This window comes from Rattus norvegicus, chromosome 14 (assembly GCF_021556685.1).
Source record: "Rattus norvegicus strain SHRSP/BbbUtx chromosome 14, alternate assembly SHRSP_T2T, whole genome shotgun sequence".
Lineage (NCBI taxonomy): Eukaryota > Metazoa > Chordata > Mammalia > Rodentia > Muridae > Rattus > Rattus norvegicus.
Window position 1 is genome coordinate 71,030,571 of NC_141547.1, and position 12,330 is coordinate 71,042,900.

At 43.5% G+C, this 12,330-nt stretch overlaps 1 protein-coding gene across 18 annotated transcripts in view; it reads left to right on the top strand.

The window, feature by feature from the left end:
* Window positions 1-11,727, top strand: part of Ldb2 (LIM domain binding 2) — a 321,174-nt gene extending 309,447 nt beyond the window's left edge. The window contains exons 6-9 of one of the 18 annotated variants that reach the window (XM_087582529.1): window positions 3,445-3,568; window positions 4,572-4,723; window positions 7,228-7,370; window positions 10,085-11,727. In XM_087582529.1, the coding sequence (XP_087438655.1) occupies window positions 3,445-3,568; window positions 4,572-4,723; window positions 7,228-7,332 (381 nt within the window). In that variant the 3' untranslated portion in view covers window positions 7,333-7,370; window positions 10,085-11,727. The remainder of the gene's footprint in view (window positions 1-3,444; window positions 3,569-4,571; window positions 4,724-7,227; window positions 7,371-10,084) is intronic. The other 17 variants (XM_087582528.1, XM_087582534.1, XM_087582532.1 and 14 more) reach the window with 17 other exon arrangements.
* The last annotated feature ends 603 nt before the right edge of the window (window positions 11,728-12,330 follow it).

A 12,330-nucleotide genomic window follows, 5' to 3' on the forward strand; every position in this document is an offset into this window, starting at 1 on the left:
AGTCTCCTTTGGGATAGGTTACAATGATAGAAAGATATTTTCACATTAAAGTGGAAGACACAGATTTTAAGGATTAGCTTCTGAAAAAAAAATATTTCCCAATATCCAGAAAGGAGAGGCAATTAAAAAAAAAACAAAAACCTGAGTTCAAAGTTCTAATGGTAAGTATAGCTACCCCAATCCATACCCTGCTTGATATTGGTCACCCTTTCTGGGTTCAAGCAGGTCATCTTTGTCATTCAGCCTGTCATGTAATGAAAAATAGTTTTGTCAAAAGGAGGTGATTTCCTGAGACACTTGAACTTCCAACCCAGGGTAAATTTCTTAATCTGTTTAAATCATTCTTAAAGGGACAATATGTTCTTGGGGGGCAGAAGGGTATTCTCACATTTTGTGTCCCCAACACAAAAGCCTAGGTCCTGACAGCTGAGTAGGAAAGGAACCTCAGTGAATGTGTGTTGATGTCAAGAAATAAAGTGTGGTGTTTACCTTGTGTGTTATGCTTCCTAACTCTCGTGTCCTCATGCTGGCTGCACTGAATGCTTGCATGTGACACACCTTACCTCAGATTCTCACTTTATAAGGTGGGTATCTGTTTTCCAGATGAAATTGAAACCCAGTGCTTGTCCAGCTGCACGTCCAAGGAGACATACCTGATGACAGTCACACTCCCTACTGAGACTTCCTGGATAGTTCCAGTCACCTGTGTCTTTTATACTCATCAGGATTGCATGTAGAACAAACAGAAATGAACTGAAAAAAAATTTTTAAAACTTTTGCTCTCTCACGCTCTCCTTTTCTATCTTGCAGGTGTGTGTGTGTGTGTGTGTGTGTGTGTGTGTGTGTGTGTGTGTGTGTGTGTGTGTGTTTTAAAAAAAATGTTTCCCAGTCCCTGGGATTTCTGAAAGTTTTTCTTGCCATAGTCATGACTACAAACATCTCTGAGTCTGCCTGAATGTGATCTGGCTTTGCTCTGTGGGGTGATTGGCTCTCAGATATGCCAGTAGAGACCATGGTGGCATGGTTCACAGCATGTGTTCTGTATATCCTCAGAGTCCTGGGAAAGAATCCTTATAGGAAAATGCACCCATACAGTCCCTTACTAAGTAGAAACATGGAATTAGTTATAAGAGAATTATGTCTGATTTGTTGATTTCTCTTTAATGGCACTTTAGGTTTCAAAGGGGACATAAAATAAATTTGAAGGTTCGATAGATTGAAGATCTAGCAAGCAATTGTAGGTTGTATTACTTAGAGGATCTATAATGTTGGAATCCCCAGGGCAAAGGAGGGAGGCTTTCTCACTTCTGTGCTGGACTTTGTATGTATGGTGGCTTTCAAAATCTTTCTTCTTCCAACCAAACTAAAAGAAGTTTATAGAAGACTCTTACTTAGGGTTAATGAATTTAGCAATTCTGTCATTAACAAGTAAAATCTTTTTAGGTAACATTCATCACGATCCTGATTAGATCTGGGGAGGGAACTTGGGCAGGAGGAGAAAATGAGAAAAGAATCGAGAAAAGCTTGAAACATGGCAGGGATGTCCAGTTCTGCGAAGCAGAGGACTTGAAACTTTTATGCAAAGTTATAGAACTATATGCAGGTATGGAGTTTTAAAATGTGGATTAAGGGCCACATGTGCACAGCCTGTGAGAAGGGGCTGAGCACCCGAGTCTGTGTCTTCAGTAGTCAGACCACGTGGTTCTAATGGACATACTCCTTAGACTACCCTTTGAGTCTGGAAAGTTTTTTTTTAAACTTTTTTCTTTTATTGGATTTTTTATTTACATTTCAAATATTATCACCTTTCCCGGTCCCCCTCCCAGAAACCCACTATCTCCCACTGCTTCTTTGAGGGTGCTCCCACCCACCAACTCCTTCACACCTCCGCACTCTGGCATTCCCCTACACTGAGGCATCAAGCCTTGACAGGACCAAGGGCCTCTCCTCCCACTGATGCCCGACAAGGCCATCCTCTGCTACATATGCAGCTGGAGCCATAGGTCCATCTCTGGGTACTCTTGGGATGGAGGTTTAGTCCCTGAGAGCTCTAGGGGTCTGGTTGGTTGATATTGTTCTTCTTATGGGGTCGCAAACCCCTTCAGCTCCTTCAATGAGTCTGGAAAAGGTTTTATAGTCTTCCTAAGAATTACTGCTTAAATGTATCTGTTCACTGGGACACACGGATAAAAGTAAATCATTCCAAGACACAAGGACCTCATGGAGAAGAGACTTGGAAGCAGAGGGCTGTGAAGGCTGCATAAGTCTATGAAGCAGAAAGTTCTAGTTGCAATAGGAAAGTCAGAGGAACAGCACACTGCAGTTTACACAGGGAGATATGTGGTACCAAGGTAACATCCTTCTCTATGTCTTCAAGGATGGGGCAGGCATTAACCACAGGAAGAAGATACCAGTCAGGGAACAGAAAGTATCTAAGGGAGATGCTGAAGATGAGGGCTGATGTACAGGGCGAGGAACAGTATGGAAGCCAAACAGAAGCCAAAACTTAGGGACTGCACATATGCCTCTCCTAAGGCAACCATGCATTGCACAAGGGCAGCCACAGGGCAACATTTGCAACTGTAGACCTCAAGTGTGATTGATGATTTGTTCCAAGTCTCAGATTTTGTCCTAATAGGTAGAACGTTCTCCATGCAGTGATGTTCTGACCCAAAGGACTCCAGAAAAGTCTAAGGTCACCCTAAATGATTTTGTCTTTTCATTTAATTCAATCTTTGTCATTAGAAATCTTGGGCCAAAGTAAAGCTGAAACAAAGTTAAACAAAGGAGCTGACAAGGTGACTAACCGTGCAGTCTACAAATATGTGCCCTTCACATGAACTGAATGGGTAAAATAGAAATAAAAGCAACCACATGAATAAAACGTGTATAGTGCTCATCACCTGCCTTTATGAGAATCAGCATCAAGAAGCATCATCTGGTTCTGCAAAGTTGAAATGGCCCATTTCCCCACCAGATAACCTGTGTAAACCAGCACTGAAGCTCACAGTGTGAGGTTATACAAACAGGAAGAGCAGCCTGAAGCCAGAGCAGAAAGCAGAGCAGTAAACTCCACAGAAGGCAGCTCTACTTAACCAGGGAAAGGCCCCTGAACTCATCCCAGAGCTGTCTGTATTCAACAAGTCTGTACAGGAAAGTGTGTGTGTGTGTGTGTGTGTGTGTGTGTGTGTGTGTGTGCATGTGTGTGTGTAAATCACATTCAGCTGTAATACCATGTTATAAATGATACTACTTTAAGTGGGTATAATCAAGTATGGGTAATATTTCATTCCCTTCCAACTTACAAAGAGAAATCAAAACCAGGAAAAGAAAGGGGGGAAAAACCCACCCCTTAAGCTGTCTAATAGATTCCAGCTGTTAGAATTATTATTGTAATTAATATGATCAAGTAGCAAAACACCAGTGACTTTGCATTCCTTGCAGTTGTGTGTAATACTGGAGCCAATGCAGGAACTGATGTCGAGACACAAAACCTACAACCTCAGTCCCCGGGACTGCCTGAAGACCTGTCTGTTTCAGAAGTGGCAGCGGATGGTGGCACCGCCAGGTATGCTCTTGTTCCTCAGTCTTTACGAACATGCTCCCAGAGGTTCTGGAAGAAGGGCCATCATCGCAAGATGATGATTCATTTGTCAGGAAGGGTTGGCAGCTAGGAGTATTCCAACATGCTTCGGGACATAGATATGCAAAACTTTCTAAAGATATACTTATTATATGCATGTGGGTGTGTCTGCATGATACTACATCGGATACATCTGAATACCGAACAGAGTCAGTTGAATTAATAATTCTCACCACACACTGCCATGAATCTCGTTTTCTCAGAAAAGAGTTGTTCCATTATTCGAATCCAAAATGTTTTTCACTATTTCTGAGTAGACCTTTCTGGAAGAAGTCTAGTTTCCCTCATTTTCTAGTTAGACCGTAAAGAGACATCCTAAGAATATTCATTAATAAACAGCACATATTAAAGACCAAAGTCCAAATCATTCAGCATGTGTACACAGCTATGAAGCTCCAACCTCACCAAGGCTGTGACATCCAAGATTGTTGGCAGGCAGCCATGTGACATGGATACAGTAGGACAAATGTTGCCCGAAGCTTTGCCCGCAACTGGCCCGGGTTACTACTTCTTTGACAAACCTAGCATCTTTTCAGGTAATGATGGGTCCTTGTTTCCTTTGTTACAGAGAAAAGAAGTAGGCCAGTTCCCAACTTTTCTACTGGTAAAAATATTTTAAATTCAATTATGAAAGTGATACCTGTAGCTTGCTTCTGAAGCACTATTAGTGAATTACAGATAGATAATTAGATAGAACAATTAAATAAAATTCGTGTCATAGCTACGAGCAGAAGAAAAGAGTTTCACACATTTTGTGCTAGGAATAAATCAACCTTTTATTGTTATTTTTAGGTTATACAAAATGGGGACGTTTTAAATAGTTCCCCTTTCAATGTGTATAAAGAACGTCATTGGAGGGACAGTATGCTCGGGGCTGCCTCAGACTCTTTCCCTAGAGCCCATTCCTCTTCCCTTTTCCCTATTACAGCAGAACCCACAAGGCAACCGACAACCAAAAGGAGAAAACGAAAAAACTCCACGAGCAGCACGTCCAACAGCAGTGCTGGGAACACAACCAACAGCGCCGGCAGCAAGAAGAAGACCACAGCCGCGAGCCTGAGCCTGTCCACTCAGGTACCTGTAAGTCTCACTTTGCTTTTAGGCCTAAAGCCTTGCCTTTCCTCTTCACCCAACTCGGGGTGGGGGGGCTGGGATTTCTCTCTGAACTTAAAGGAAAAAGATAGGTTCTGGGTAGTTTAGAGATGGGAGGAGGGGCAGGGTAAGGAAAGGGTAGGATGGGCCAGGAGGTAAGGAGACTGCCATGGTAACGTCCCCTGCAAACCAGGAATACGGAAGGGAATATTAGGAGTCCGTGCTGTGATGGGACCTGAATTAAAAAGCCATCAGAGTCACTGACAGGAGATATGGCACTCAAGGTTTAATTAAAGCATCACTTAACAGCATGCCTGGTGGCATATTAAGGCCTCTCAGCTGCAGCCTTGGAGACCCAGTATGCCCCTGGAAACTGGTCCCCTGAGCTCTGGCCCCGTACTGTAATTTGCCTAGGTCTTCCCAGCATGGGACTCCCCTCTTATTTAAGAGCCAGGTAATTAGCTTGCAGCCACTACAAGTATGACTCTGTAAACTTTTGTCTGACACATCATTAGCCCATGAAGAGCCAGCCTCTGGTTTGATCTCACTTCTTTTGACCCTTAACCTCTTGCTTTTATTTATGGGCCTGAACAAAGGCTACTTGCAGGGTGGGGAGCACACTGTATGGAACCTTAAAACTGAGTGTTAAAAGTAGTGTCCAAAGAGAGTAGACTGCACGGCCTTCTTCACCACTGGTTGATTCTTTCCAAACTGAACCATGGCCTTTCCTGCTTCTGAATTCTCACTACCGTGTTAGACTGTCACTTTCAAATACTCCTGTCCTTACAAACACCTGCTGTCACCACCTACCATGATTCCTTATGGCTCCTCTGCCCATGTTCATAATTGTCACCAGGCATTTGACTCTGTTGAATCCAGACCCTTCCTTGACACTATGACTTCTAGACACTATGGTTTTGGAGGCATACCACTCTCTTATTCTGGCTTCCTTACCCTCTCCACCCTCTATCTCTTGTCCTCACCAGCCTCCTTCTGATCCTACTTCACCTCTGTCATCAAGAGTAAACTTTTTCTCCGGAAACTCCCCACTTGCCAATGTGCCTCTCTAATCTGCCCTTCAGCCCACTTCTTATTGGTCAGTCTCTTTCGAGAAAATAAACCCAGTGCTCAAGGATTCCCTGAGTCTACAGATTTCTCCCTGTCTTCCACAAATCAGGGCATGGTTTCCATCCTCACTGCCTTAGAGAGACAGGGATAGTAGAAATAATAGCCACCACACGTGAAAGGGGTTATTTGAATTTTAAGACTGCTAGGAATTATTATCCTCAAGTAACGCAACGAGTTTCTAAGCAGTCTCATTTTCTGAATAGAACTTTGCCCTCATCATACCTGATGGTCAGAGAGGAAAGGTTAGCGGAGACTATCTGATATCCGTGTCTTCTTATAAGGCACCAGAGAATTATACCTGTTCCTACCTAGCAAGAATGTGACTGGAGAACAAAAATGGGACCCAGCCTAAAATAAATAGACTGAAAATGTCCACACAGGCAGCCCATTTATTCCTTTAGCCCCAGGTTTAGAAACTAACATTTGTTAGGTTCCTCTAGCAAATAAGGAAAAATGGACATCAGAGAATTCTGGAACTCAAAAGTAGTATTTCAAAGGAATTTAGGTCAGCTCAACTAGCCTTCTCTAAGTTCTTACTATGCGCAAGGCTATGAAAAGCACTAGGAATTCTGAGATTTAAAATTATTTTAAAAAACAAGGCAAGGAGGCATTGTCATTTAGGAGCTAACTTGGACATTAAGGAGTTAACTTGGGCATGACCAAGAAGTTTCCTCTTTGATGCCAGATTCACAGAGCATCATGTTGAGAAGAATTCTGACAGGTAGTGCTTGGTAGGGCATCAATTAGTGATGTCTGCCAAGGGTTTAAAAGTTGACAGTAAAAGAGTACCTGGTGTATTTTGGCATCCCCAGTCTGGGTGGAGTTATTTCAATTTTAACAAACATAGGTTTTTCTACTCCATGATCCTCCTGTCCTCCAAGTCAACAAGTGCTTTTGAATAGGGGATTGCTACATTGGGGAATATTCATGAGTGTGGATTGTGTGCGAGCAAGGCACCACTAAACAGAAAGGTGACTGTCCCTGTCCCATGCATCTTAAGGTATTTACATTAAATAGAACTTACAGATGACCAAAAGAAGCAAGGAAGAGAAGCAAGTTATGACTATGCAGACTCTAAAGTGTCTTCAGGTTCGATGAATTTTAAATAATAGTGACCACAGCTTTTTAACCATTTTTTACTGAATCAACATCATCTTATCGTTTGAATAGAAATGACCTGCAGGCATCAACTGCCTGGCCAGTGACCACAGCCCTGGCCTGCATAGATTCTGCAGCAGCAGTGTATTGTGCGTGCGTGCGTGCGTGCGTGCGTGCGTGCGTGCGTGCGTGCGTGTGTGTGTGTGTGTGTGTGTGGCCAGGACTAGGGTTTAATCCTTGGATTCTGCTTCTCACTTCATGAGCAGGGGCTAGGAGCCATCCCGAACTGCAGCCTCAACCCTGGGAGGGATGGAGACCTGTGTCATTCAACAGCAGTGACCCCTTCTGGCCAATTTAAGGAGAAGCATTGAGGGGCCCTGAAAGGAGTCACTTCCAGTCCTCCTCAGAGGTTGGTGGTCCTTGCACGGGGGATTAGTGAGAAGGTGTGAAATGGGAAAAAATACCTCGAAGCTCCCAGCTCTGGAGCAGAGGTCAGCCTCGTGGGAAACAAGGGTATGTGGGCTACTCTCAGATGGATCCCCATACCCTTAAGTGGGTCACAAAGAATGGAGATGGGAAGGAAATTCACTCTTACTACCGAACTGGGATTTCCAGGACGTGGGGGTGGGGACTTGCATCCCCTGGCTAGCAGCAGCCTGTACTATACAACATCTCTACTTAATTTGTGTGAATCTCTACTCTATTTGTGACAAATAGACACGGTCAGAGCATAGCATTCCTGGCCTGTTGTAAAGGTGTGAAAGGAACCAAATAGAAGTGTTCATATAACTCTGTAAGTGGCCTCAAGTATCGACGTGCACATAAAGTTTAAAGTTCTTAGTCTTCTTGTAGCTAGCCTCCTATTAATTAAGTCATGCGTGTGTGCACATACGCACACAGAGAATTTTGTTCCTAATGAAAATACTTTTAAAAGCAACCAATAAAGCCAATATAGCATCTCTCATAAACTTAGAATGTTTACAAATGCCTATGCCTGGGCATCTTTTCCAGCAGTTGCTAGTGTGGGGGTGTGGTGGAGCTGTCCTCCACAGATTACAAGCCTCCTCCAGAGCCCCACTAGAGTGATGCAGACCACTACATGCCTATTGTTTTTCTTGCATGAATGTCATTTTTCTAATGCAGAGGACACATCTGCAGCGCTGGGGACTTTCCTTCTCAAGTCACACTTAATTTGACTACTTCTGACGTTTCTCCTCTGCTCTTTCAAACCACCCTTTCCTTCTTCATCCTCTTTCAGCTTCTCCCGATGGCCTTGGAATCACAGTACTAACACAGACCCACGTGGTTGGTCAGATGGCCTGCTCCTGCTAGCTGTCATTCCATGCATGGTCCCCAAAGCCTCCCAAGCGTGTCCATTAACCCGAATGCTGTGCACAGCCAATCTTTCCTTCCCTGCTCCTTCTACCTCCTCCCGTTCGTCACCATAAGTAAAGCCTTCTAATTGCCTGTACCTAAGTGACACTTTTTATCTTCAAACTCCAGTGAGTGAGATGGTGGCCTCTCGGCTAACTGAATAATGTTCACAAGTCTGTGTGGTGTCTACGTTCCATCTAAAATCACGTGGTCCCTCTTCCCCATCGGAAGGGCAGTGTCTATTTTGCATCCCATCTTAAGGAGTCCTCATGAGTATCCTTAAATGTCAGTGTCATTTCCGGCTCTTCATTACCTAGTAAACACTTTCTGGAAAGCATCAGTTCAGTATCTGGCCAGTATCTCTTACTAGAACCTTGATTGCTGAGTTAGCCAAGCTCACATTTTATACATTTACTCCATCTGGGTTATTTCTCCTTAAAATCAATTTTACCAGTTCACAAGAATGACTAGTCAGAAAATATAGTGTGGGAACTTGTTTATCATCTCATTCAAATAAAGAAGGGGTCAGGGAAGGAGTAAATGAAACAAGGGTTTTCATCCCAGAATAGACCAGGTGAGAATTAGTACAGGGTTTGTTCAATGAGCACCTTCATAGTTCTAGCTCATATTTAATTGGTATTCATGTTGCTCTCTTCTCCAGACAGTAGGAAAAGCTCCCCAGGGTTTAAAAAAATGCCCAGTGGTCAAACATTTTACTGAATTAGTTCCCTTCGGAGGGCTACACTCCTACCACTCCAATGCAGCTGGTCTAGCAAGTCGGGGTTTTTTTGTTAGCTTGTTTGCTTGCTTGCTTCCTGCTTTCTAAGGCTGAGAACAATTCACCGTCTTTAGGCCCGGAACCTTTAAGTAAATGCTGCTCAGATTCTACTCGGAAGAATCTACCTGACAGCCTGTCCCACACCCAGGTCATCCCTGTATAACCAATCCCCCATTTGAACAGAGAAGCTGGAGTTCTGTCTTGTGTGTCTCCTTACCCTGACTCTGGCCTTGGGCTTTTCCAGCTGGGGCTTCTACTGGAGCTCCCAGCTACAGTAGGTGGCTTTCTTGTTTGCATGGAAGGACAATTTGTACTTAAAGGAGTGATTACTTGGATTCTTCCTGCATGCCCCCATCCCTGCTGACTACCAGCTCCACTGGAGTAATTATAATTAGCTCGCTCTTCATCTTTCTCTTCTGGTACCAGCTGGATGGACTGGTTCTCTTTACTGCCCAGATTGGTAACAGGGTTGCCTGTGCGGAGATAGGTGACAGGCACCATGAAATAACAGATGGTAAATTCAGGGCTTGTTGGCAATCAGCAGGTTTTTGCTAATGACTTAATTAGCTATGCAAATTGTCAAATCAGTGTGAACATTGTTTTTATCGAAAACTTTACCTAAATTAATTACCATAATTAAGTAGCAGAATGTCAAGGATATTGGCTGCATAAAAGGACCTGGCAGAGTAGAGAAGAGAGGGATTCTGTCTTCAATTAAAGTGTATATCATCCTGGGGACAGAGCGAGTATTATTTGAATTGAGTCGTATGGGTATTGCAGAATGGTACCTTACCTACCCCAGTGTAAACTCACTGCAAGTTGAAGGGCCACTCACAAACCCTCATTGGAGATGGCATTTTTTGGAAGTATTGCCAAAAAGGTTCCATAGCCCTCTCAAAAGTGCCCCGGGTCAGCAAGTTCAAAGCGTGGATTTTTTTAATTTTGAAAAATCCATTTTTTTATTTCTGCAGATTGCTAGCATTGCTCGTTCTCCGGTGTCAGGCTGCGCACTAAGGACATAAACTCGCGTGGTTGTTACACATCAGGAGGCGATGTTTATTTCCTGTAGAAATCCAATATGCGTCTCGGCCCACCCCCGACATTGAGACTTGACCCTGTTGTGCAGTGCACAGAGTGTGTCTGTCCTAGGTCCCCCAAGCTCCTCCCACTGTTGTTTTAAGCTGAGCTTCTCTCCCCTAAGGTTTCCCTGTAATAATGTCAGCTGCTGTTCACAGGATGTGATGGTGGTAGGAGAGCCAACTCTGATGGGAGGTGAGTTTGGGGACGAGGACGAAAGGCTAATCACTAGATTAGAAAACACGCAGTATGATGCGGCCAACGGCATGGACGACGAGGAAGACTTCAACAATTCACCTGCCCTGGGGAACAACAGCCCGTGGAACAGTAAACCTCCCGCCACGCAAGAGACCAAATCAGAAAACCCCCCACCCCAGGCTTCCCAGTAAGATGGGCTACTGGCTCCTGATTTCGCTGTCCATAGGCCCCGTGGGGTAGAATTCCAGTCGCAAATCTCTACTATCAGGAGAGAAAAGAGATGAAATTTAAAACACACAAGCAAAACGTTTCCATGCAAACATCTATTTCTAAATATAATGACCTGATTTTCTTTCTTGCAATTTTTTCCCTTTTTAATTGAGAGGATCGTTCGTTCAAATGAGCCTCCATGGCCTCTCTTTGGAGGCCTTCACAAGAAATATAGACACTGTCCCTGATGGTAATTAGAAGCAGCAGAGGCTCATGCACCTCCTGGCACGGTCTTACCTCCCTCATGTGTTGAACATCCTGTCCATGCACCCTACGAAGGCCATGCTGTCTAAACGTGCTCAGGATCTCAGTAACATGCCGACCCCAACTACAGATGACTTTTTAATATTGTAAAATATTTTCTGCTTTTTGACTTGCATTTGAGAGTTTCTTGTTTCAGTAAAAAAGAAAGAAAAAGAAAAAGAAAAGAAAAATATCAGTTTTGGGAAAGTAACTTAAAGGTACTTCTCCCAACCCCTCCACTCTCCACTGGTTTTCCATGTGGCAAGATCTTTAAGAAAACACTGCTAGGTGACTTTCTGACAAGCTGCACCTAATTGGTTCTTGAATCTGAGTTGTTTCAATTTAGGCCAAGTACTGAAACAAGGAATCATCAAAGATATATGGGTAGATTTTATTATGTACACAAAGACAAATGGACCCTGAGAAATGTATGCATTTGTAAACTTGCTGTGGGTCCAAATATTTTCAAGCCATGTAATCCATTAATTTTGTGGGAAGTTTAATAAATCTGAAACATTTTATTTCTTCTTATTTTAATTGTATCTTAGTTGACTGAGTTTTGGTGGGTTTTTTTTTTTAATGCTATATTTCCTGTGTAATATTTTGTAAATCCTTCACCTGTTTCTTTCATGGGGACTGTTTCTTTTGGGGCAAGTTCAGCGTATTTATGTGAAACTTTATAAGAGAACTAATTTTTCCATTTGCATATTAATATGTTCCTCTATACATGTAAAGACACAGTGGCTCCGTGTGTCATAAAACAGCTGTATTTTATGTATGCTTTACTGGTTAAGTGTGCCAATAATAAACTGTGTTAATGACCAAAGTAAGTGGGTCTGGTTGCTGATGTGAGTACCTGTGAATCCATCTGCCCACAATGATGAGAAGTCTCAAGATTGGATTTAATATCCAGTGATAATACCTGTGTGAAGCAGGCTCTCTGCCCACCAACTTCTCTGAGACAGAATACACACATGGGTAGCAAGTCACATAAAAGGGGGCAGGAGAGCTGGCCCTGTCCTTCAGTAGTGGCAATGGGGAGCTAGCTGGGACAGTGCCGGAGAGCGGGTGGGCTGACCAACTCAGCTACTGGCTAGGCCCAGATCCAGAACTTTGCCCACCCTAACCTCTACCCCATCTATAAACTGTTGGAGCATTTGAAGGGGCTAGTCCTGCAGAACCAAAGCTGCAGGATCTCCATGACACAGGGCAACAGCAGGGCATCTGAGAGGAGTCCCAGTGAGGATCCAATATTGACGGTGTAGCAGAAGCCAGATGCCTCGAACCAGACTAAGAATCCATTGCAGTGAACACTAGCAAGTTGGTTGGACAAAAGGGTAAACTGTGTGACACATTGTGACAAAGACAGACTATAGCTGCCATAATGAGATTGGTATTGTCTTGGTTTAATTTAGTTTTTATGTTTAAT